We start from the raw sequence: 27333 nt of genomic DNA, 5'->3' as shown, positions 1-27333 counted from the left end.
TTTAGTTCTTGATTTGACTTGAAAAGTGAAGTTACACAGCCTTAACTTCACTCTTATTTTATTATGGAAACAAGGTCTTCTTAGAAAACAGTGACCTGCATGCAAGCATTAATTACAAGCGTGCAGTTTCAGCTTCAGTTTATCATTTAACTCCTTCAATCCACTTAAACTTCAGTCTGTTTTCTTAATCTTAAGACAAACACCCAGATTTTTGCAATTGTAATAAAACAACACTTTAATCTTTCCTATGGGAAGCTGACTTCATCCTTAAAAACTGGCTTTCTTCTCACTCTGTCAAGACCTTATATGCCAGGACAGTAGAAACTGTGTGTGCAGAAGAACAATTCTCCAGTGGCTGCTGATATTAAAAAGAAAGAAAAAAAACAAAAGCTCTTCTATGGAGTTTCTGTTCACCTGCGAAAATCACAATGGCAAATGCAGTAAAATGGTTTGTGATGCTGTGGTGCCCTTAATACCTACAGAAAAGTATCTTGTTACATCTGAAAACTGTATTTATTATCTCAGCCTCTACTATCAGAGAACACATGAGAACATTTAACCCAAGAAATTTACATGTTGTGCTAACTGTATTTTGAAATTGACTCCTAAGCACAAGTTCTGAATCATCCCAGAAGTGGGAATGATTGTTATTTTAATAATCTCGTTGTTGTTGTTTTTATTGTATTTGACTTAATTAGGCATCTGTTCCTATAATACCCCCAAATTTAAGTAAGCTTGTGGATGATGATGATTATTGGAGAAAAGAACATCAGTGGCCTAAGATTCTCAGTAAACAAGGTTATTCAAGCTTTGTAGGATTAAGTCAAGGTGAGCTTTAAGTTATCACCTCTCATCCAAGTAGAGTGTTCAGTTCTGAAAAACCTCTTAGCAGAGGTCAGAGATTTTAACTTTAAAGAAACTTCAGACTCTGAACATCTTTTGTTGAGTGCAGGTCAAATAGAAGGAGAAGTAAGAACGTATATGCTGGACGGTACATAGGCATGCATGCAACCGTGTATACAAACAAATGATGAGCACACCATTCATATATAAGTTAATCTTTATAAGATCTGGTGTGTGTGTGTGTGTGTGTGTGTGTGTGTGTGTGTGTGTGTGTGTGTGTGTGTGTGTGTGTGTGTGTACGTGTACGTGTGTGTGTACGTGTGTGTGTGTGTGTACGTGTGTGTGTAAGACCAGAGGAGAGTTTAAAAAAAAAAAAGATGTGATATCAAAAACACTGAGGGTGAAATGATGAAAAGAAAAAACAGGAAAGTAAGAAAAGTTTGTGAGGAGCTGAGAAAAAGAAGATGTGGTCACATGTTTGAAGCTGAATCTATGAAAAAGAGAAACCACAGATCGACAGAGGGCATGAATGAGTCTACAGCTGTCTTTTAATGGCCCTTATCCTGCAGCTGCAACCAGAAGAATCACTGCAGTACCATCACTCACATGTCAGAATATTTGATTTGGAAACTTTATGACCATTCAAAGGCTTATTTTGCCACTGCGCTCCTCGGACATGATGGATATGTGGTTGCCACTTTGGCTGTGAGTACGTCTCAAAAACAGTCCAGTTTACAGATTCTCTCTGGGAGGTTTGAATGCACATGGTAAGCTAGACTGCTGCCTACAGTAGGTGCCAGAGAGGAAGAATAAATATTGTCTGGTGTAATAAAAAAAAAAAATCTACACACAATGTGCCTAGAACATGGACAACTGTCAAAACAAACAAACAAACGAGGCATGAATACCCTTTTTTGTGCAACATCATCTCCAGCTAGTTTGAACTTTTAGAAACTTCAAAGAACATTTGTGATTTTCCAAAAATACTTTTCCAAAATGTCACTGATCCTACCTGCAGGCTGTGTCTGTGGTTGCGGTTGAGCTCCAGCAGACTCTCTCTGGAGGCTCTGGTGGACTGGGACAGTGAAAAGGCTCTCTTCATGTTGACCGCTCCCTGACACAATCTCCACTGAATACAATATGTCTCATACAGCTCCTCTACCTGCAGAGGCATGGAACAGATGAAGAGTAACAACATCAACAAACATCATCATCAACATTTTTCCCCCTCTTTTACATAACGGATTAGACTGGTGGTTAATCAGTGTGCAGCACAAAGTGTCTCCCTGTGCGACAGGGGTGGCTCATCTGCTGCTTTTAAAAGCTTTTGAGTAATAGTTTAGTGAATTCATACCATAGAAATACATCTGAGTAACTGACAGAAAGATAATCACCAGGCTTGCATGGAGTTAGACTCTTTTCTACAAAACAAAGGCTTTAGTAGATTTTTTATCAACCTCAACTACAGCCGAGAAAAACCAGTCTAAAATCCAAAATTTTACCTTACTGATTTGAAATTCTAATCGTCGTATATATCTCTCCAAAGACCTGATCTCCTGTAAAAAACAGAAAAAAACATATTGAGCTTTGAAAGCTTGAGAAACATTTATTATCACTTATCCATTCAAATTAAATAACTTAAAATAAGATCTTGCTTAAAAGGAAAAAATGAAAACACATTACCTTCTCCAGATCGTAAAGAAAGGCCTGAAAATACAGAAAAGTATAATTACCATCAGCACTGTTGTCATCACCAGGCGCACACATTTTTGTACACACAGACTTTCTTCCTCTCTCCCTCCTCACCAGTCTCGAGTTTCTTTTCGTCTCTCTCTGCTGTGAAGACAGGAAGTCCATCTCAGCTTGGTGACCCTCCAGGTAGTCCCTGAAGAGAGAAACACACAATTAAAAGTAACATTTTATGAAGATGAACAAACTTTACCTGCCAGATATCAGCTGAGAAATTCCAACTCGGGACTACCAAACATCTACTGCATGTAGCAGCAGATGTGAAAAGTACAGCTACATTTACTGACAGCGTAAAATATTCTTTGCAAAAATTAAACTAAATATCAAAACTCAACCAATTTTACTCTGTTAAAGGATCATTAATCATAAATGTGACTGCCTCCTATTCATCTTGTGGACTTTTGAAGGGTCAAACCACAGATTTGGAACCACTCAAGTAAATAAATGTAAGGAGGTAGAAACAAGCCTCGCGCTGACCAGCTGCAACACTAAAACACTACAGAGACATGGACAAGTTTAGTATTATAGCACTGGGTACGTCACTGCCTGCTTGTACTTTAATGTTTAGTGGGATACTTGTTTAAGTTCAGCAGTACTACACATACTTGAGTCCTTTGCGTAGTGCCTGAAAAACCCTGCCGACCTGCTCCGGCTGCAGAGACCAGATAGCGCCTGAACTTCTGCGGGGGGAGACGGGCGCCCTGCTGGCTTTATTTCCCGTCATGGCTTTGACGCGAAGAGAGTTACGAACAGAAGACGTCCTAAAAACAGAGAAAGTGAATGAATAGTCATAACAACATTTTTACAGGGTAAATCAGAATCTGTAGTTACATAAATTGTTATCAAAAAGAGCTTGTTGGAGTTTTTTTTATATTCCTACCTCTTTATTTTCAACTGTGTTCATCAGTAAAATCTGTTCCCATGTAGTTCCCTGTATATTAACACTCCTGTCTTTGGCCCAAATCTAATCCAGCCCCTACAATCCACATTAAGTGTGGATCCAAGCAGGTAGCCTTTAGTGGGAGTGTGTTATAAGGCCTTCCAGCATAAAGTCTGGACCAGTGTAGGTTTACCACCTGTTTTTTGTCTGATACGGAGGAAACCCCACACACTCAAATGTGGTCCATATGATTCAGGACTGTCTGTGCAATAAATAAAATGTCAAGTTTGTGAATGACCATGAACATGGTAACAAGAAAACACACCCAGTTTCAAGTCTAAGGTTTTTATAGATCAGGACATAATAAATAGTAATCTTAGCCGGTCTTAGAATTAAGTAAATACAAGCCTCAAAGTATGACATATTACACCGTGTCATTATTTATTTAATAAAAACGTAGCCAAAATGGGCGCAGCAGTGTGTGAAAAAGGACACCCTTACAGGTTGCGTAGGAATTAGGAGGTTAAGTAGTGATCCAAGTGTGAGTGAATACAATACCAAGGAGGATAGATCAACACTGATCTTAAATAAGAAGCAACTGTTTCAGTCCATCATTCTGGAAAAGGATTAAGTCTATTTCCAAACACTTTGAAGTTCATCATTGTACTGTGAGAAAGAAAGCATTCAAGACAGGAATGGATGTCCCAGTAAATTCACCCCAAAGTCAGACCGTGCAACACTCAGGGAAGAGCTAACATAGCTTTGCAAAGCTGCATCCGACCCAATCACAGAGACATCAGGATCAATGTTCTTTGGATAGATGTGACTAACAGATGTTTGGCCATAATCCACAGCACCATGATTGGCAAAAACCAAATACAGCATATCAGTGCAACTGCTTCATACCAACAATCAGGCACAGTGATGGACAGTGGATGATTCTGACTTGTTTTCCAGGCACAGGACCTGCGCATATTACAGTCTCAAAGTCGACGGCCAAGTCCTCTGTATATTAAACTATTTCAGAGTCAAATGAGGGGCCATTTGTCTCAGGCTAAAGCTTAGCTGCAACAGGGCCATGCAACAGGACAATGACCAAAAGTACAGCAGCAAATCTACAACATAATGACTGGGGGAAAAAAAAGAATCAAGGTTTAATCCATAATTCAGAAATGAATATATGCTCCCATCCAACCGACATCTTTTTAGGCAGGCTTTTCATGCTTCAGGAAGACAATCGCAAACAAACTGCATACAGCATGACTCTGCAGAAGAAGAGCCTAGGTGCTGAACTGGGCTGCCTGCAGTCTAGACTGTTGAGCAGAAAGAAACGTCTATCAGACCAGATGGGCGCCATTCCTCTCCACCAGCTGGTCTCCTCAGTTCCCACACATTTATAGACTGTTGTTAAAAGAAGAGGGGATGCACAGTGGTAAACATGGCTATTTTTTTGGGTCCAATTTCTGAATTTAAACATTTGATATGTTTGCTGTGCACTATGGTGAATACAAAAAAAGATTTATGGAGAATCGGATGGGGGATGTGTGTTTAGGATGGAAAAATGTGTGGATGTTTGTGTTGTGTGTATAGAGTATAAACAGCCACACACACACAGAGAAGTGGAATGCTGCTTGCTTTCTTTTTTTAACACAACATTTTGTTCTCGGCCTCTCTGGGGGACTGACAGTTTTCATCTGGGTGTTTATCACTCTGTCTTCTTTCATTCGCAAATAACATCTGAAAGTCTGTGGTGCTTTCACTGCCTGCCCATCAGCGGAGAACAGACTTGTCTGAGGGTGAAGGGAATTCCCTCCACACAACGTGACGTTTTTATTTTCTCTCATTCATTGTTTCACTATATGGAGAAAAACAGTTCAACAGAGGGATGATTTATAACATGATCACAGTATCAAAGTTAATATCTGTAAAATCACAAAGTTAAAATTCTTTTTCTTCCCATTTATCCTGACAGCTACGAGAATCGAAACAATTCCTCAGACATTTTTCTCCCAACAAACTTCTGTTTGTTTTGTTTTAGACAGCGGCACGTTTTTCTTTTATAGAGATTCAGACTCAGTGTTTCACATAATGAGATCAGTATCTGTACAAGTCAAAAACTCGGGCTTCACACTGCTGACACTCGGTTTTATAAAACTTTTTCTACTTAACGTGATCCTCGTCACACTCACTTAATGTCTAAATTTTATTGATAAAACATTATTTCATAATGCAATGTCAGGATTTTTCCCCCTGACTGAGGATTTCTTTACATCAATTCATAATGATATAGTGAATGTTGATAATGGCAACACTGGTGTTTCCATAATTCCGTCTGCTGCTTGACATGAAGTCTCCCGAGAAAACGAGCTGGCTGCTGGCAGGGAAGAAAAGGTGGAGACTCTTCCCAGAGGAGGACGAGACAAGAAGACCAACAGGGAGGGAGAGAGAGACCAAAAGTAAAACAAGCGAGTCCTTAAACAGACTTGTCCTTTAAGCTGCCTTATGGCTGGCTATTTATCGTTAAACCAAATAAATGCTCACACTGATGAGCTCAACGCATGCTAATAAACACGAGGGACAAACCAGGGCTGGTTAAAGTGGCCAAACTACTCGTAACATTCACAAAATGTGCACCTGTAGCATCCACTTGCTCGTCCTTCTGTCTATTGTCATCTCTGTAACCACACCCTTCCCTCAACTTTCCCATCTCTATTCTTACATCTGTGCTTCCTTTCAACAGTTGTGGCTTTCTACTGGCGCTGCAGACACACCTGAAGACAATCGACTAATCACTTGCTGCATTCAAACACCAGCTCTCACACCCACCCCTCACCAGATTGTCTGACATTTAAAGATTGCCTTCTCTGCCAGTCTCCCCCCGTTTTCTCCCTGTGCTCCAGCTACGTCCTTGATCTGTCACTGCATCGTTTGACCTTCCTGCTAAACAGTGTGATTCTCCCAGTATTCTGCTTTAGAGTTCGCCAGTTCAGTAGTTAAATCCTAACACTTGTACTTTATAGCTACAGCACATTTAGCAGCACCAATACCTCTACATGACACTTAACAGAGTTTAGACGCCTCTGTGGTTTTTGCTCTTTAAAAAAATAACACTAATTACACACTGTCTGCCCATGATATGTAGCTACACCACACATTTGTTGACTATTTCTCTGCCAGTCAAACCCAGACAGACACACCCCTGCAGCCAGATGAGAGAGGAAAGGGAGCATTTCTGATATCTTTACCAAAAACCTTTTCTTTTGTTAAATAAACAGTTGCTAACTTCTTTAAAACTGGCATAAATATCTGAGAGTGAGCGAATGTTTTGGACATCCTTTGGAAGATCCACTTAGATAACAGGACCCAATTAGTTCTTACTAGTTGTTTAAGACTAAATTGTAAACCAGTGTTAGTCGTTATTACACAGATTTCTTTCTTATTGGTTGAAACAATAGGAAAGTGTCATTCACCTCTGTCGACCAGTCAGAGAAGAGAATCCAGTGAAGGAGCGGCTTCTGTGGATCAGGCCTCCATCTGAGGGAGAGTCAAATCGCAGCTTCACTGACATCCTGCAGAGTAAATAAGAGGTGTTTTAGCCAATGAGGAGACACGTGCTAACAAAAGATATCCCAAACCCTCAAATATTACCACTTTATATTTCCAAGTTAATCCTAAATAATGGTGAGTCACAAAATCAATCACATGAGGTCTACGATACAAGAAATCAACCACGCTAATGTTGGAAGTAGAATTATAACAGAAATGATTGGAAACAAGATCAAACCAAACAAGCGACAAGAGCTGAGACCAAACAGACGTTTGCTTGAGAAAGGATCTGTCACTGTTTACTCTTTATATTAGTAACTGGATGTGTAAGACTGTTTGTTAAAGCCAAAAAAACTGAATATCTTAAGTCACTTGAATTAAAAAGAAATATTTCCTCCTTTTTCTTTGTTAATTTTAAATTGATGTTCTTTATTTCCACAGTCACTCACGCGAACATTTAAATCAACAAGACCACCCTTACTCTCAGACAATCCAAAACAGGAAACAGAGCACCGACATCTGTGGGACAAATTAACCAAAGAACATCTTGAACCGGACCCACAAATATGTGCACAAACTGCAGATGGAGGACGCTTATATATTCACTATACTCCAAGTATGGCAGCGTTGGTCTGTTGGCTCGCCCACACACCGTAGATTCGGGTTGAACAATCTCAGAAAATGGAAATAAAATCAATAACTTACAGTGTGCACCATTCAATATAAGGTTTATGCCACAATGGCGTTAAATTAACATTAGTACATTTTAAATGCAATGTTTTATGAAAAAAAGCAGAAAAAAAACAAAACAATTATTTTGTTTTGCACTCCTGACAGAAAAATTAGTTTTAGTCATCTAGTTCTACGCTGTTATGCTTGAATCAGTGTGAATCAATGCTTAAAGTCCTGCTGGCTTAAATACAGGTATAAAAATATTCAGTTTGTTACTTGGCTGATAAATAATCTTATTTTCTGTTTGATTTATAAAGTACTTTGTCTTCTTATTTTTGTGAGAGGTGGTCTAATATACGTGTTAAGTAATTTAATGATAGTTAAACAATTAAATGACAAGAACGTACCTGTTTTTCCACTATCTGCTATAGAAATGTCTGCTTCTATAGTAGACAGAAAAGTATCTTTTCCTCTTTCAGCTGTCTCAATCTGTTGTTAAAGTTTAAAATGATTTTAAATTGGTTATGATGAGGAAAGTGTTCATTCAGTTCTTGTGTTTGCATGAGCTTCGCTCTCATTCCCTCTGCTCAGCTGCAGCGACTTTGCTAATGAACCCAGTCAGTGCACATATACACCAAACAGCAGCCTGCAGAGCTGAGAAATGAAGCAGTTCCTCTAATGGCCTCTTGTTACTGGCTCCAAAGGCATAGAAAGCATATTTATACCCTGATACAGGAAAGGCTTTGTTCCTGTTAATTTAGGGGCGTGAACATGTTGATTGACAGGTTTAAACTGCCTGTGATATACACAGAAATCCCTTGACCTCTCCAAGTGTCTTGTAGAGTGGGCTTTGGTTTTTCAGTGCCTTTTTTTGTTTTGATCCTGATTGTTTTTTTTGTCACGGTCCAGGGTTTTTGATTGAAGTGTTTTGAGTTTCCTGTGGGGTGTGTGTTTGTTTGTTTGATGGTTGTTTTGTTTTTTTGTCACTTTGTACTGTGAATTATGCTCTCATCATTGGTCTTTTGTTACTCCCTCGAGTCTAGTTTCTTGTGTTCCATGCTTAGTATTTCTCTCTGTGTATTATTGATCATCTCTAGTCTTTTGGTTCTTAGAGTTCTCTGCCGTATGGTTACGTCTCTGTGTTTCTTAGTTGCTCTGTCTCCACCATGTTAAGTTTGCGTCTCAGTGTTATACTTCGTGTTTTACTTTGAAGGTCTGTGTCTCATGTGAGTGTATCCTGCTTTGCTTCCTTGTCTCGTCAGTTCTGATTTTCCCCAGCTGTGCTCTCCTTCTGTGTCTGATTCCCTCGTTATTCCCCGGTGTATTTAAGCCCTGTTTTTCTCTGTGTCAGTGTCGCGTTGTCCCTCATTGCTGTGTGTTAGGCTCTCCCTGTGTTTCCTTAGTAGTGTCGCGTCGCGTCGCGTTGCAGTGCTGATGTCTATGAAAATGTTTATAGCTGCATCACCAGGAAAATAAAGGCTGACAAAGTGAAAAGGTCAGTCGGTTTTATAGAAGAGTACTGTGTGTAAACACACAGTCTGGATGCCATCTGCTCAGGCTCTTTCATGTGGTTCAAATAGCGAGTCTAGTTAAAGCTAAAACAACAACATGACTATATTTTTACCATTAGCCGTTTCTTCTAAACAGCCTTTATGCAATGATCTGTGTATGATTGTGCAAACCTCCTTATTCAGCATGTTAATAAACCACAAAGATGTTTGGCTGAACTTTATTATTACCAACAACCCAAATTTGATAAGGTAGAGCTGAATTGCCCCTTTTATCCGACTTTGCTGAACTGATCTGTTGAACGTTATCATGTTTTGTTTATGCACTTTTAGATGGAGATTTACATTCAGCCAAATTTTTGAGTCATTGTTGCTTCAGTCATACAAACATATATTTATACACTCTTTTTTTTATTTTACACACACAAACAGGACTTCCATCATACACGGATGGATGCATCACAGGGGCAAAATGCTAATCATCATATTAGTGGATGACACACTGTACCTCCTTAACTACAAGCATCCGGCTGTTTCAGCGTGTCTAAGATGTGATACTATTATCATAAAATGCTGGATCTTATGCATGTGCTAATGTGATTATCTCAAAAAATTATTCTTCATCCCTCAAAAATATGAAGCCATAGTTTTGAGTCAAATGCAGCTTTAGGTTTATTTATTCAAATAATTAATCATGAAAGAAAACATGCTCACTAGAAACTGAGTGTATGATATAATTAAAGTACTTAAAGTCAGCATTTGTGGGTGAATACTGAATATTTTTTGAATGTTTTTATACTTCAGCCTCTTTGGTGGCCCTGAGAGGTCGAGCACACTGCAGCTTAAGAAAACACCAGGAAATAGAAAAACACTGCAAAAGATAAAGAAAAAAAAATCACAAACACAACAGAAGTGTTTTTGTTAACACAAAAATGTGACAGAACACCTGCGAAAGTGACACAGATGAACCCTCCACTTCATTTCAGTCTGTCTCAGTTACAGTCTCTTCACATTTTCTGCCACTTCTCTCACTGACCCGCCCTTTTATTGTGTCCCCAGGAGCTCTACTATTTTGCTGTATCATTTTTTTTCTTCTTCTTTTGGCTTAAAAAATCATTCTGTTGTGTTTTGGGTGCTTTTGCAGGACAAGTGCACTTGTCCTCTCGGGGTCACCGTATAAGCCGGAGTGTGAATTTTAAATGTTTCATGCATTTAAAACACTTGGAAAAGAGCACGTGCAACAATACCGGAGGTATGGGAGATCAAAACTTCATAAAACTAAATCAAGCTCATCCACACTAAGTTTGGCACCCTGTGGCAAGGGTTTGAACCAATAGTATGGTAGAAATACTGAACCCTGCCAATGTAAGTAGTTCAGATTAACCCACTTTGGAGTCCTGACCCAGAATGTGAAACTCACACTGTGGTCCTGATGCCAACATCAACAGAGTCACCGAGCAACCAAACTTAACAGATGGGGATAGGAAATCCAGGTCTGATCATTATGAACCAAAGTTAGCCAAGACACACACACACACATATGCACACACACATATATACACACACTTGGTTTTTCCCTGTAGAGGAAGTTGAAGTGTCTTTTGTTTTACAAGGATAATATTTTTCAGTACATGTTTCTAGCCTCTTAAATCTAAATCTGTCCTTAAGGTAATCCTCAAGGTTAGACAGCTCAACAACATGCAGCGGCTTGAAGTGGGCCAATTATGCTTATTATAGCTCTCGTTTTGTCCTTGGACTCTACTAAAGCAGATTTCAATGCTTCATTATTTAAAACTTTCGGCATGTTTGATTTGCTCATTCAACACTATGACCAGATAGGTATGACAGAAAATAAAAAAAAGTATAAAAGGTCGGCTTTAAACAGAAGTATTAATTTGTTTTACAAATGAACTTCATGTCACGGCTGCGGCAGCAGTCGTGTGGTGTTTGTGTGAAAGGACCCAAAATGCAGGCACTTGCTGTGATGCGAGGGAGCTTTATTGTAGAAGGTGAAAATAACAAAGGCGAGGACAGAACTAAACATAAACCTAAACTGGGAAGACTAGTAACAAACAAAACCCGAAACCATAACTCACAGAACAACATGCAGTAAAAAACATAAGGAGGTGACACAGGGGATGAGGAGTGGAGAATGAAGCGCAGCGAGACACCAAGTTACACAAATGGAGCGACGACGAATGGAGGCAAACAGTCTGGGGTTAAAACTGAAGCAATACACATACAGTTCATATCTGTGAATAAACTGACCAACAGGAAAGCAAAGGAGCAAAGAAAAGCAACACACAATGCCTACGAAGCCTTTAAAGACTGTTTAAGTTGTTAACAAATATGCAATAACTGCTGAAATAAATGAGTTGGAAAAGATGTACTACATGAAGTAGGAAGATATGCACGTGCACATTATTTTTGGTGGATTTTTGACACTGTATGAATGTAAAAAAATAAAAATAAAAATTGCTGCTATGCTAAGACTCTACATTAGCATTTGAAGGGCCATATTGCACTGCTGTACAGTTACTATAAACCGAAGCTTTGTTCTTCTTTCTATTTTTAAAGCTCATTTTAAGAAACAGACAGCTGAGTGGATGCTTTAAGAAATGACAAATGGAGAGTGTTTGTCATTTCTCAGTTTGAAGCAGAATTATATACTCTGGCTGAATGCCACATTAACCAGCTGTTACAGGCAAAGAATGTGACACACACCGAGCATAAGCAAAAAGTTTGTTTCAGTAGTCACATACTACACCTTTCTCCACCTGTCTGCTCTGTTACAGCAGCTGGCTGAGCACGCAACATTAGTAAAGAGCACAAAAATCATCTTTAAAAACCTTCAGATTAGTCTGATTAAATTGCATTTTTTACTTTTTCTAAACTTTAAATTTGATCTCTTTCGAACCACCAAACATCAACCACATGTGCGGCAGAAAAAGACAGACTTACAGAGGGGAGGACGCAGGGTTGTGATAGTAAAAGATAATGCACAGTGAAGCATAATGAAACTTAAACAAGAAACAAAAACGGAATATTAGATCATTGTTGGAAAAAGAAAACTAGAGGCCGAAGAAGAGTTATAATTCTAAACGGCGTAATATGATACATCCCAAAAAACCAGTTAAATGCTGAACATCTGTGGAGAATATAAAAATCACACAGACAAGAAATGTCCCAGATCCCCTTTAACAATGTTTAAAATCCTGACACACCCTGAACTTCTGTAAATGTGCTGCTTAAAGGGATCCGGGTCGCACTGACATGAACAGCTGAGGCTGCTGGATGTTGTAACTGCCAGTTTAAGCGATACATAGACTCTAAGTGTTTACAGTGAGAAAGAGCCTAAGTAGAGCCAGAGTAGAAGAAGAGTAAGAAGCTACATCTGACCCTCTGGCCTACTTCGTATGCTCTGACTGCACATGTTATTCTTAATTTTAAAACTTATTTCGAGCCTGAGATTTACCCTTAGATGGCTGAAAGTGGCCTGTTTGACAAACAGAAATCTGGCATACTGAGAGCGATGTTAGACAGTAATTCTACATTCCACATGACAATAAAACTGCATTTTTATTGGACATCCACGAGAAGACTTTTAAAGTTTTTGGAAAAAGTTCAGATCCAGTCTGTGGAAACAAATTGTGACACATAAAACTGTGCAGATTCATGACCAAAGCTGAGACAGAAATATGAATGCGCATTCTTCCTGTCTGATTTATAAAGCTGCATGTGCACCTTGCTGTGCTTTTTAGTCAGTAGTAATTGTGAATATGGGCCAGCCTGCTAGGTCCTTATTTTTCACCTCTACTCCCTACTTTAGCAGCAAGAGGAACAAGAAAGACAGTTCTCTGACAGGCAAAATGCGGCCACCCGACAGGGCAAATGTTCAACTCCATTAAGGACGTGGACACAGGATGGGCGTTATATGTAGTAATACTTTCTAGCAGAACCTCTTGCTGAATCATTTCTCTACAGTTGTTGCTCCCATGTGGACACATAAAACACATTCACCCATAAAAATTTGTATTTTCTTGTAAAATACTTTCCTGCAACAAAAGATCGCTATAGCAGGTAGCTTCACATGTTTGTTTTGGCAGAGGTTTATGCTGAAGGATTTGTGTCTCCAGCTGGAGTCAAACCAACAACCTTTCACTTCAACCAAATGTGTTAACCACGACACATCTGTAATTGTAATTAGCACATAAAATAAATCAAACAAAAAACTGATGCCGATTAAACGAAACTGAACATTTTGCTCTACAGCTTAAAGATTAAAAATAATGAGGCATTCATTTGTGTGCTTGACCACCTTTGTTACTTGTACGTTCACGACCGCTGTTCCAAAACAAAAAGTTTTAATGTTGAAGCAGAGGTTTAATTAAAACATTAAAAATAATAATATTATAGCCAGTTAGTTAATGGCAGCACGGTACCGGTTAGCACTGTTGCCTCACAGAAAGAAGATCCTGAGTTCAATTCAGCACAAGGCCGGTGCCTGGAGTGTTCAAAGATATGCAGTTAGTGTTAGGTTAACTGATGATTCTACGTGTGAGTAGTCATCTCTATGTGTTCGCCCCATGATAGACTGGTGACCTGTCCAGTGTGTACCCTGCCTCTTGCCCTAAGACAGATAGAGATCGGCTGCAGCCCCCTGCAACCCTGAATTGGATAAGCAGTAGAGATTAAATGGATATTCTAGTTGGTTTATTATTATAAATAATTTATTATTATAATTATATTATTATAAATAATTTATAATTTATTATTATCAGTTATCATTTATTATTATCAGTTTGCTACTGTGATCCAATCTGCTTGAAACTTAAACTCAAATGTTAATTATACTTTATTGTGTTTGGATAGCTGTGTTCATGTAGCTGTGGTAAATGAGCTGCATCAAACCTGAAATACAAAGTGACTGACCTGTGTCATGAGGAGCTGCGTGCGACAACAACCTCGCTGTTTCTTTCTTATCTCTTGGGTAAACTATAGATTTTTTTCCCCAGCGTATGATTTTCTAATCACTTTTGCTCCTACAGAATATAAATACAGTGCCCATGAATGCGTGAAACCCAAGTTGTTATCAAGTTAGCTAATCAGCCTCGCCCACATTATTCTTTTGTAAAAAACACAAACAAGCCCAATTTATTTCTCATCTGTAGTTTTTATTCATGAAATTACATTATTTGCACTCTTATTTTGTTTATTTATTTTATGATCAGTTTTAAATCCTTTCTGTTTCCATTCAGCCAGGCCTCACACCAGTGATTTCTTCAATGATTAATTAGCTGCTTGTTAGCTGGAGGCGGTGCAGGCCACTGACTGCAGCTGCTGGAGCTGTTGTTGGGAATCAAAATCTACACGTTTCACTGTGATTGAAAAATGAATTATTGGAACAACTTGAGCAAATGAAACTGAGAACAGTGGAAAATTATATTAATCAAATAAGAAAGAAAATGCTGTAATTAAAGGCTTGGGTTTTGTTTTGTTTTGTTTTGTACTCAAGAAAAGAACAAAGAATAAATTATGTCTGGAATGTGATTTGAATGAGAAATGAGGGAGAGACATTCCTCAACAGATAAGACAATTTGAAGGGGAACAAAGGGGGAGAAGTGTGTGTGTGTGTGTGTGTGTGTGTGTGTGTGTGTGTGTGTGTGTGTGTGTGTGGTATCTGAGCATATCTGACCAGGCTGGGGTGCCATCTGGTCTTAAAAAGTTTGCTGTGACCTGCAAGTGGTTTACTGGGTCCCATGCAGTGTGAAGGTGGTGGGAGGTTGGGGCCTTTGTATGTTTTGTATGTTTTTAAGTGTGTGTGGATGTGAACACATAATGTGTCTGCTTGTGTGTATATGTGCGTGTCTTCTACCACACATGATGTGCAGGCCCCTTGTGAGGGTCTGCTGCAAGCTAACAGCTCTGTGACCATGCCACCCACACACACACACACACACACACACACACACACACACACACACACACACACACACACACACACACACACACACACAGAGAGAGAGAGTTCCAAACTGCATGCAAACCTCAGAAGGATTTAATTTCCTTCTTTCTCTTCCTCCCCTGCAGGGTGTGGTTGTTTGACAGCGTGTTTTAAGTGTGGTTGGTGCTCACTGGTAATCACTCTCATTCTGCTCGCCGTAATTAAGCTCATTTCCACTTCCACATTCACTCGGGTTTGGCTTTGTAGTCTTCTGTTACTTTTGTCGATCACACTGAAAAAAGCGAGCGCCATCGATAGGACACGTTTGTAAGGGATGTATAGGAAATCCTGAAGAGTTATGGGACCATAGGCATGTCTCATCCTATGAACACATTCTTTCTCAGGAGGCCTAAAAAGCGGAATTTGAATTGCATTTGCTAATTTTTTGCAACCATCACTTACAGTTGCAGGATGTCGGGGTGCATGCGGTATTAGAGGAGGTTCTCTGGCAGAACCTCTTCTGTAGCTCCACAGATTTTGCAACACATGACATGGACATGCTTCCATCCCAGCACTGAGACGATGCAATATCTGTTATTAAAATGCACCCTCTGGCATTTAGAGATTTCTGACTGTGGTGCTGAATTTTGTTGAGATGCTGACTCACTGTGTCAGCATCTCAACAAACTTTTTAATTTAGACTATTGAATGGGTGTAACTGAGGGCCTTTCAAGTTTACTTTGGTCGAGTGATGAGGACAAGGAGAGCGATTCCATGGCAAACTGTCTTCTAACCACGTGAGCCAAATTTTATTTAGAAAAGGTAAATAAACAAACAAACTTATAGTTTTTGACAATTTCTTATTCAAACACAACAAAATAAGCTCTCAGTGTTTTCCAGAATGACTTTTGAACACAGCTGAGGTGCATACCTACTATAACCTACAAGAAGCCACACATGCACATCACTGCAAACATTGCAGTCATTCACGTAAGTTTTTTAACGAATTGAATCTTACCTTTGCAAAACTTTAAGCCTTTTGTTTAGAGACCTCTTTCTGGTTAGTTTCCATCTCACTGCTGCCCTTTCATTAATTTTCTAAGAAGAAATATTAACAGTCACTTTAAACTTGTTAAAGACTCTGGCCCGTGGGCCTCCTAACTCCTTTGAATCCTGGGTCTGTGCCTGGAAGTCTCTGTCAGTAATTCCTCTGAGTGTGCGGGTTTCTGTTTTCTCCTGTTCAGTCCTTGTCTTGTCTCTTGTGCATTAGTCATTAGAGAAAACATGTTTTCTAGTTTTACTCTTCCATTCTGCCCTCTTTATTTTGTTTAGCTTTATTTATTTATTTTATTTCTAATTGTCTTTCTTATATAGAAATATATATTTCCATCATTTTCCCCGCCCTCTGCTAACTCCCAACAGTCTCTGGCTCAGATATAATCCGTGATAATTAGAGGAGCGCTTTAAATTACTTTGAATGCTCCTCGGGGATTTTCATCCAATTTCCAAGTAAACAAGAACCACAAAGAATCATTTATCTTCTCGAGAGCAAACCTACGAATCTGTGAATGTTGTGTTAGTGCAGTTAGTTGTGATAAATCAGCAGATGAAAGAGATTCTTCAGCAAGATGAGAAAAAAGATAGTGTGATGGGATTTGAAACATTTAATTATCTTCTATTTAAATTGAAACATTTGCTAATACTTAAGCTGTTTATGTCTGGTTTTAGATCATCACTGACACTGGTTGACACTACTGGCTCATTTCCAGCTGAAATGTAATTGGCTGGCTCTTTTTGAAGGGGTCAGAGGTCAGAGATGACTCATGTCCCCCAGGGTGAAGAACTATGTTGTTCTGGATGGAGGTGCACATGCGTACACACTGTTAGCTCATGACATTCCTAAAATAGCAAGCGTAGCTGCTGGGTGTTTAACCTACTCTGTCTCCTGTAAGCTTCAGTAATGTAATGAGTGCTGTGCTGCTGCAGACTGCTGCAGCTCCTCGAACATCTACACCGTGCTGTGGCAAAACCCAAAACAGTGTGGTCTGATACTGGGGATGTGAGCATGAATGATTGTCTGACTCCTTGTGCTCTCCCTGTGATGGAGTGGTGAACTGGATGTTAGAGAATAAAGACGTTACAGAATAAAAACAAAATGAAGCATTTTTCCCACATCCACTTGGGGAAAAATGTTTTTTTTCTGTAAAGAAAAAAGAACCCAGCCACCAACGGGCAAAGCAAACTAGCACAGTATAAACACAATATCCCCCACTGTTTATCTTTCTGTGCTCTTCACAAAACATTTTGGGTACACTCTGATGCCAAGCATGATCCTATGGTTTTAGGAGAAAGAGGAAGCACTAAACTATCACAATAATCTGTCCTCACAGAAAAATTTATCATATCTTTTCCTGGTTTCTACACGCAGATGGGTGTGTCTCCACTTCAGATAACTGATCAGATAAACCGGTGGAGTGCTCTGGTTTGCTGTAGGTATAAAAACTACCTGATCAGGTTTAGTTTTGCAAATATTCACACATTAGAAAACTTAATGCTCCATGGGTGCCGAGTTCCCCTCCATCTACAGCATACATTTTACAGGCAATGATTCCCATTCCCATTAGAAACCACCTAATTGTGAACTTAATAATCGAGTCTTGAGTAATTCCTGCTTGCAAAATCGACTTATCTGGTTGTTTTCTGGCCGACTCATCCACATGGGGAATTTTTGGCTTGAGACATCATAAATTCTCCCATTATAATCAGAGGGTGGAGAACAAAGGAAGAGAGAATTATGTCAGGGTAAATATGTCACACTTTTCTGTTTTGGTGTGTAGCCATTTCCCTGGCGAGGAGTCTGAATAACATAAACATCTAAAAGCATCGCAGTGCTACGATTGCCGGTGACTAATTTTCTAATCATTTAGCAGAATCAGTCCCTCGTGTCCATACCACATGCTGAGGTTTCTGTTTTCAGGTCATTTGAACCATTGTTTTTAAAAGTGAGTGAATTAGCACGGAGCTGGACATCAGCTAACAGTCTGCTCTGTCAAAGTGTCAAACTGTTTAGAGTTAGAGAGTCTGCAGAGCAGAGGAGGGATGGGCATGTTAGGAAAGAGAGATGGCGACACATATTAACGAGGGGGTCAGTGGGGGTAAAATACTCAGTTGGGAAATACTAGTAGAAAGTCGTGACAACATTTTGCCTTATTTACCCTGCATTTTCCTGCTAATTTATCTACAAGCATTACTCTTGATTGAATGTTTTGGATTTAACTGTAAACTACAACTTATACCTAAGAACGTGAAACAAACTTTACACAAAATAAAAAAATTGGTTGTTGAGTATTTTTCACACATCCCATTTCACAAAGTCTCTTTTTTTTTGTCCCCATTAAAAACTGAAATTCAACTAGAAAGTTCGTAATTCTTTTAATTAGAGCCAAAGTACATTAAACTTTTTAAAACACTCAATTTATTACATATTGACATAAAAAAATACCAGCTAATTATTAAAAAACAACCTTTCAGGAAGATAGTTCAAAAATATGTTGCTTATGAAATAAAGGTTTGAAGACAATGTTTGTTTCCACAGTGCAGTAAAACATGGGCAAAAAATTATTATGAAACCCAGTGATCTGTTGTATTTCAGATGTTTTCATATGGAAATGATTAATCAATAGGAGACAACTAAATCCAGCCTAAATACATTATGTATTTCATTTGAGGCAACACCCTGGGCACAGTCTGCCAATCTAACAAGCATGTCTTTGGATTGCGGGAGGAAACCCACAGACTCCAGGAGAACATAAAAACACCACACAGATGTATCACCTAGCCGCTACACTCAAACCCAGAACTGTCCTTTTGAGAGGAGGCAACTAATTGCTGCATTACTGCCACGCCTGACACAGTAACATCCATCCATCCATTTTCTTCCACTGGAAGAGGCCGGAGCCTATCCTGCCTCCCACAGGGGGAGAGGTCGGGTACACTCTGGACAGGTCACCACAGTAACATGTTTGATCAAACAAAATATCACATAACGGTACTTTAGATTCGAAATCGGCCACAGGCATGAATATGAGTGTGTGACGCCCACAAGTGTATGGTCACAATTGTAATTTTGTTGTGAATTGTTTTTGATGTAAAAGACCTGATTTTATGGTGGTATTGCACTTTTCATTTAGCGTTATGGACAATGTAATTGCGTGGCATTGCCACAAGGGGGAGATAGTGGTGAGTGCGATAGGCTGTTGCAACGCGTCTCGGCCTCAGACGAGGAAGAGCCTGCAGACCGAACGCAACTGATGTCTCCTGTCTCTGCTTTTCTGTTAAAAAAACAGGTCAGTAGTTCAAGTTTGCTCACCACAATGTACATATAAAGGCAAGAAACCTTTTTCTGTCTTAGTTTAAAGACCGCAAATGTTGTGAGAGAGTGTGTTTTCACTGATTGAGAGAAAGCTAACTATACCGCCATTTGTAATGGCAGCCGCCATTTCACTCGTAGTCTAAATAGGCAGCTGGTCTTATTACCTGTTTTATTTTGTGACAAATGGAGCTCTTAGACACTTCTTTTATCCTGGCATTATTGGAAGTTACAGTTGATTAGGACCTACCCAGTTCTTATGTGTCAAATGTAAATAGTCTGATGTATACTGTTTGTGGATGATTGTGAACTGTTTGTGAGCAAGGGAAGAATATTTTTGTTTATTGGTTACAAATGTAATATATTGTTTGAATCTGTTAAAGTATAAGAAAAGTATAAAGGTGACATAAGCGGGTTAATTGCAGTGTTAGTGGTGCTGCACAGAAATGTTTTGATGCTGAAATGCAGTAAAATTGGTTACAGATTTATTGTAAATAAGGACGTTCATATACAATGATTATTTTGTAAGTTTATTCTTGTGAGAGTGCAAGGTAACCAAAAGGGTTTGAGCTATGGACCTAATTGAATGTTTGTGTTGTTAAAAGCGAAATGTGTGTGTCTAAATGAAAAGAAAAGGACGTTGTTAAACTCTGTTAATAAATCAGACGAGGAAGAGCCTGCAGACCGAACGCAACTGATGTCTCCTGTCTCTGCTTTTCTGTTAAAAAAACAGTTTAAAAACAGACCCCATCGAAGGCCTGTAACAAGTGTCTCTCAACATGCATTAGCCCTGTGACAGACCGGTGATCTGGGATATGCTCCAATCTCCCAGTGACCCTGAACTGGATAAATGGAAGAGGATGGATGGATGGATGCATAGAGTTCTCCAAACATGCTCATTCCGGTTGTCATCTATATAGGTTTCCCAGTTTTGCAAACTGTTCATTCTCGTTTACGTGCCCCACCCTCCCTCCCTCCTTGTTCTCAGTTCTTTAAATTCTTCACTCCTATTTAGTACACGGGGATCTGCCAGGCCCGGGAGCTGTTGGCAGTCCCCAAACCGAAGCTTAATTCATGTCCGAGCATTCACCTAGTAGGTAATACTATAGTACTATAGTAGGTAATACTATAAACACTGTCAAACCTAAATTGAGGACGTGGGCCCAGCTAGTGAATTTAATGTTTCTTCTTTTGTCTTTCTGAAGATGGATGGATGTGATCTCTTTTTTGTACCTTTGTTTGATAGTTTGGCATCCTATCTATATGATGCAGTTACAGTGTCTGCTTGAGTTTCTCTTTTGTTTTCATTTTCACTGTGACAAGTAAAAATACAGTTATATTTATTTGCTGCAGGAGTGCAGTAAGAACAGAAATCTGATTGTAGTCTTCTGTGTTTAAAAAACAAAACTACACTATGTGAAGACACCAAGAAGACAGATGAAGACACACAACTTCTATATCAGGAAATAATATAAAATATGAAGTTTTCTTCCATCACTCCTGTTCTTGCTGGCTTGCACTGGCTTCCAATTAAATACCGTATTCAATTTAAAATATTACTTTTCACCTACAAAACCATTAATAATTTGGCGCCGAGCTACCTCAATGAGCTTCTCAGGTTACACACTCCTGTCAGAGCACTTAGATCTGCTACCCAAATTCTTCTGGAGCAACCTCGTTCTCGGCTGAAGTCTCACGGTGACCGCGCGTTTGCTGTAACAACCTTCCTGTTGCTATTCGGGCGTCTGACTCTATGCCACTGTTTAAATCACGGCTGAAGACTTATTTGTTATCTTGCCTTTCCACCTAGTTAACACTTGGTGTGCGTTGGTACATTTTTATCCGTTATGCTTGTGAACTACTTTTATATCTTATGATTGTCAAGGTTTTTATAATTGATACGTGCCAGGTCCTTTCTCTTTTCCCTCCCATCTCCCTTTTCCTATTTTATTTTTGTCAAGCACCTTGGTATACCCTTGGTTTTTTAGTGTGCTTTATAAATAAAGTTTATTATTATTATTATTATATTGACACTGGTAACTTTTAGGAATATTTCCCATTTTCCTTTTCCTTTTGACTACTGACTTGTCCTCCACCTCATTCTGTGGACCTCCCTAAGTCCTCTCTTGGTGCCTGTCGCTCAACCCCAGCCCTCTCTCCCTGCTGTGTGTTGTGTTATGCGGTGATATCCAGGGTTCCTGTGTGTTTAGACCGAGATAGGGCAAAGATTAAAAGACTGAAGTAATTTAATCTCTTAAATCTATTGACATAAACTCTTTCGCACACAGCGTACATCTCTATTTTCCTGTGGAGATACAAACATCTGGACTAACATCCATGTACACGAACACGCACGCACGCACACACGCACGCACACACGCACACTTGCCTGGTTTCTCTACATCCTCAAAGATACAAACATCTGTACTTTCCAGCACACACATACACAACCCTGCCAAAGACAAAGGCATGCTTGCGTGCACATTTGACTTGATCTTCAAAAGATGAAAAACATCTGTCTGGCCCAACACACTTGTACAGACGTGCACACACACAGTGACTGTTTACATCAGTGTGCACCGGCCAGTTGATGAACTGATTATGTTCATCAATAAACAGCTTGGTGTGGAACTATGTGAGCAATGGCGATGATAACTTTGGCATCCAGATGTGGATTACACTTAAATCCAAGCTGTTTATGTTTATCAGGCTAACTTCCAGTTGTTCATGGGAGCAGCAGGATCCAGATAGAAGAAGGATTTATCGTGAACTGACAAAAAGCTTTAACATGAGCCAGTTTGCCACTTTCTGTTCTTACTTTGTTGTCCTGTTTTGTCTGTTTTGGAGACGTCCAAGCTGTAAAGCTGTCAGGGCTCAGTTCCAGCTGCTGTCACCGCATCTTCATACAACACTGAAACAATAAGAAAATGAAAAAAGGTTGGAGTCTGCCGTAAAGTGTAGAATGAAAATGAAACTGTCATGCTTTAAAAGCACTGCTGTTTTCATGCATGATCAACAATCCACAAATGCCTGTTTCTGATCACAGTAGCTGTGTATGAATACATTTTTAAGCTGACCTGAACCTCAGAAAAGGCAGAATCTGTTTGAAAAATAAAATGAACCGCTTCAGTTCTTTCACCACAAACACTGAAATCAACTCAATAGATGTCGTTTAAGTTTATATTTCTTTATCTCCAACATAGAACTCAGAAAATCTCAGAGCACTTCACTTGGTCTGGTCAGTTGTTGCAATGTTATACATAATCTCCTTGTACCGAACATATTCATTTGTTTCGTTTGCTGTCATATATGTAACTAAAGCTTTGTATGGTCTACAATTAAACTGTATGCAGTATATTATAATAAGATTGCCAAAGGTAGCATGCATAAGATAAAAAGTATTGGTCCTAGACCAGAACCCTGTGGAACTCAATGACTTGTTTGTGTGTGTGTAAAACTTACCATTTATGTGAATAAACTAGAATCTACTGTATAAATATAACTTAAACCAGGGCAGTGGGTTCCTTTGACCCAACGATATCTTTGGTGTCAAATTCAGCACAAGGCTAGAGCTTTTTCCTTAAGATGATATGCCAAGTGCTATAATAAACTGTAAATCTTCAATGAAACTTTAATCTGAACTTTGCTGTATGATTTGCAAATCGTTAAATTTCTTTTTAGAAATATAGGGGAGGTTGACTTTAGGCCAACCATGAGCTTTAATGGTCTTTAATGCTCTCTCAGATGTAGTTTTGTGTTTTTCTACATGTTTTTCATTGTTTGTTTATCCCTCTTTACCTGACAGACCCCCAGTATTTCTACAGTAAGTTTTTTTTAGGTGAGTGGAAAGCAAGAGGGAATCCATATTTAGTCTATATGGACTAAACTAAGAGTGAAATGTAACTATTTCCATTTTTCTGCATTCTTATTTCCTAGTTTGTGTCTCTCTGTCGTTCTTTTCACATTTTTTGATCTTTGATGAGAGGGACACAAAAAGAAAGAAATGGATATGAGAGGAAGAGGAGGACAAGATGTGGAAAAGCTCTGGGTTTGTAATCATACAAACTCCCCACAGTATTCCTCTTTGATTAAACTGGCTGTCTACACCACCTAAACTGAGCTCCAAGCATGCTGAACAACACACCGCACAAATGTAGAGTTTCAATTTTTATGCAAAATCACACGTTTTTCTATCACTTTTTCCAGTACAAACATAACGTGGATTATTTTTTTCTTCTCCAGTTCAAGTATAAATTTATGTTTGCACACTGTATGTTAATCCTCTGTGCGTGTTTGTGCCTCTATATAACAACTACTTCAGAACAAATGAAATTCTTATCAGCTGTTGTATTTTATCTTTAGAGATAAATTTGACTCTGTGTTGAGTCTACTGCCTCTGTAGGTTTTAGCTTTCCATATGCTGCAGACACTGGTTTGTTGATTTAAGACACTAATAGATTCAACAAAACGTGGAAGGAAAGATGCTCATAGCAGATGTATTACATGATACCGGAGGGTCCTCTGGCAGGAGACTGAGATTTACCTCAACTACCGGTGGAAGCTTGTTAGAATTTAAAGCTGTGATATATCACACTGTTTTAATGACAAGACCAGTCCTGCTTTTCAGTGCTGAGTAAAGACAAAATCTGTAATTCAAATCTGTACATGTAAAAAGCACATATGGACCCAGCACCTGCATTCAAACTTATGTTTGTGCCATCATGCAATTATTTAATGAAAGGAGCTCATTTCTGTTTCCTTATTTTGTATTCTTGGCCTCTATGAATTAAATTGTGAAACTTGAACAATCTTAGTGAGACTTGCTCTCTCTGACATCATACAGAACCAAGAGCAGAAAAAGACAGTGTAGGTATTTTTAAAAAAATATTTTTATTTAAGGGTTTGTAGCCTGCAGAATAAAGCACCTTGAGTCCACACAGTCTGATGATTTTAGCAGAAGATGGGGAAGGAAGCACTTTGCATGAGATTACGGCACCAAAGGGTCTCACAGATGTTACTGTGGTTTAAGATTCAATAACTTTAAACCACTGACTTAAAGTTAGCAATAGGCTTCTAGAGATCAGCCTTAAAAGTTAAACAAGTTTGGATTCTGCTACATTAACAAAGATTTATTTCACTTAACATGTTAATTAAAATGACAAATGGCTGCATTAAGGCTGTACTTTCCAGTTTATTTGACCAATTAAAGTGCAAATACAAATCATTATCAGCCTTATTCATGCAGTACTTTGTACATAAGGATCTGACTATCTCACATGCTTATAGGCTTTTTTGTGTGTGCCCAAAAACACACACGCCTGTGGACTGAGCAATCAGAGATAAAATCATCATTCTGATTGTTGGATGACTAACAGATAAGCTTAAATTTTAATGAACCTGCATCACAATGAACCATGACACTATTCACCTGAATAAACTTTTTTGAAACACAACAACAACAACCGTGGTTCGTGAGAGAAAATATGAAGTGCTGAAAAGTACTGAAAAGTTTGCAAACACACACACACACACACACACACACACACACACACACACACACACAAAAGAAAATAAGAATAAGGATCACAGTGGGAACTTGTTGTGTCGTATTTGATACCCAGTGGCCCTGCAGGGAGTGAGGCCAGCGAGTTCAGTCCAGCAGGGAGCAACTTCTGCTAGAAAACACAACCCACACACACACAAACACACACACGCACACACTCATACGTTCACACAGACAGCAGGTGGAGACTTGACCTCTTCTTTTTAAATGCTCAAAACTTGTGTAATGACTAATTGGCTGTTATTTAATACAATGACATTCTCTGTTGGTGTCCACTCCACTCATCAGTTCATTTTCAGGTTTGAAGGTTTAGGTACGGCCACCCGTTATTTTATTTTATTGACTCCTCTGAATTAAATGGTGATCATAATTTCTTAATGAATCCAAATGGAGGCTTTGCATTGGTTCGTCTAACCATGAGAATATTTCCCTAGCATTAGCCTCTTCTAATAATCCTACAGAAACACCTTCGACACTAGCCATACGCTAGCTACTGTGAATAAGAGAAACTAACCCTACGCATTAATCTGAGCTTATGTTTGCGCTATCATGTCACTGTCACTTCCAGTTCCTCTATTACACATGGAGGTAAATGTCTAAAGAAATCAGGAATTTCAGATTTTATATTCAGATCTGATATATAGGAAGGCGTTTAGTACAGTTTTTCCTTTCAAATGATTGATTTCACTTGTCATAATGTAAGCCATTGAAAGGGCCCTGTGGTGTAAGCTTGGCCAATCTGGAACTTCAGCCAAGCATGAAATGGAAATTCCTGTTCTGCCTCCTGAGGCTGTAAGCATTTCACTCAGACAAATGGGACTTGTGGGGGGCATCGAGGCTCCCAATCCAACCTAAAACACAACACTTGTTATTCATTTAACCTCAGATCAGCTGTAATTTGTATCTCCGAGTCAAGCAAGAGCAAAGAGATGTTTTCACTTTAACTCTTTTCTCCTCAGCAGGTACAACAAAAAACACAGATGCTTTCTTATCTATGTGCAGTCATGACCAGGTTTCTGAAAGGCTGCTATAGTGAGCACATGTGCCTAATTGACTGGCACTCAATCACAGAGAACAGAGATGCATGAAATAAAAAGTATAGGTGCTATTTGCAGAGGAAGTTCACATGCTGTTTTTAAAAAAAAAGGTGAAAAAAGCTTACTATGTGCTGTGGTTGTTAGTGCTGCCATGTGATTCTGTAACCTCCATAAAGGAAAAAAAGCATGACATTTTTTAACTTCTAGCTTCACTTAGATTTAATATGAATTCTGCAGACGCTGTATGCCCAAGCAGCTTCGAGAAGCAGGTTTACTGAGTCGTCTGGATAAATTTGCTGAGTACACCATGCATTGCTGTGCAAGTTTTGTCCATCTGCCTAACACAGAGGCACACATTATCATCTATCAACAGCAAACAGAAAAGCCTCCATGCCATATGCTTAGAAATGATTAAAATAAAACATACCCCTCCATATGGACACAAAAGATCACAAAGATATTATGATCATATTGTCAGTGTTAGGCGTAGTGCTGTGAAAACACAGAACACGCACTCTACTTAGCATGAGACTGACCTTTACATTCATCTTCATAGCCACAGTGTATTTGGAACGCTTTTGAAACTGCTGACCTGTCAAGGAGAATATCATCATTTTGACCTTTGACCCTGAGTGGTTGTCTGTGCTGAAGGAGGTGGGGAGTTGCAGTGTGTTTTGTTATAATAGACTCGTGGGGCTTGAAGATTATTGTAAAGCCTTTAAAAACAACCAACCAAGTCTGTGCATCATGTCTGTGTAGTTAAAGACATAACATCATTACAGTATTTGTACAGGCTTCAAATGCTGGTTTAAATGTCTGTAAAGCTCTGGTGTTGAAGAAACAATACAAATGCATGCAGACCAATTTGTTGGTCTCTTACTTCATTTTTTTGTAGCTTACTAACATTCTGACAGCATTCTTGAAAGCACTAGAACAATTTAATTTGGATGTTTTCAGCTGCAATGTGAAGTTTATAGATTTTTTTTAAAAAATTTGTTGTGAGAATAAAAGCTGACATCCACTCACAGCTCTGCTTGTTTCTTTGAAATTGTGCATGAGTGTGCAAGACAGGTTTATGGCAGCATTAGCGCCCAAACTGCTGCGCTATACTGTGACTATAATGTAAGGTACAATGTGTGCTTTGTTCAGCACTGTGGCCATTATACAGCTGTTACCGACGTATACGCTCAGCTCTAAAAGCTTTCTGTAACTGTGGGAACAT

General features: G+C 39.0%; 1 protein-coding gene across 3 annotated transcripts in view; it reads right to left on the bottom strand.

The window, feature by feature from the left end:
• Window positions 1-27333, bottom strand: part of ripor3 (RIPOR family member 3) — a 56418-nt gene that overhangs the window by 20968 nt on the left and 8117 nt on the right. The window contains exons 2-8 of one of the 3 annotated variants that reach the window (XM_080891549.1): window positions 22330-22422; window positions 6943-7041; window positions 3198-3353; window positions 2650-2728; window positions 2527-2550; window positions 2346-2399; window positions 1856-2005 (exon numbers count right to left, since the gene is read on the bottom strand). In XM_080891549.1, coding sequence (XP_080747675.1) covers window positions 1856-2005; window positions 2346-2399; window positions 2527-2550; window positions 2650-2728; window positions 3198-3353; window positions 6943-7040 — 561 coding nt within the window. In that variant the 5' untranslated portion in view covers window position 7041; window positions 22330-22422. The remainder of the gene's footprint in view (window positions 1-1855; window positions 2006-2345; window positions 2400-2526; window positions 2551-2649; window positions 2729-3197; window positions 3354-6942; window positions 7042-22329; window positions 22423-27333) is intronic. The other 2 variants (XM_080891551.1, XM_080891550.1) reach the window with 2 other exon arrangements.

The sequence above is a fragment of the Rhamphochromis sp. 'chilingali' genome, assembly GCF_963969265.1.
Source record: "Rhamphochromis sp. 'chilingali' genome assembly, chromosome: 9".
Classification (NCBI taxonomy): Eukaryota; Metazoa; Chordata; class Actinopteri; order Cichliformes; family Cichlidae; genus Rhamphochromis; species Rhamphochromis sp. 'chilingali'.
The sequence above is the reverse complement of the archived record's forward strand: the minus strand, read 5'-3'. Positions and strand labels throughout refer to the sequence as shown.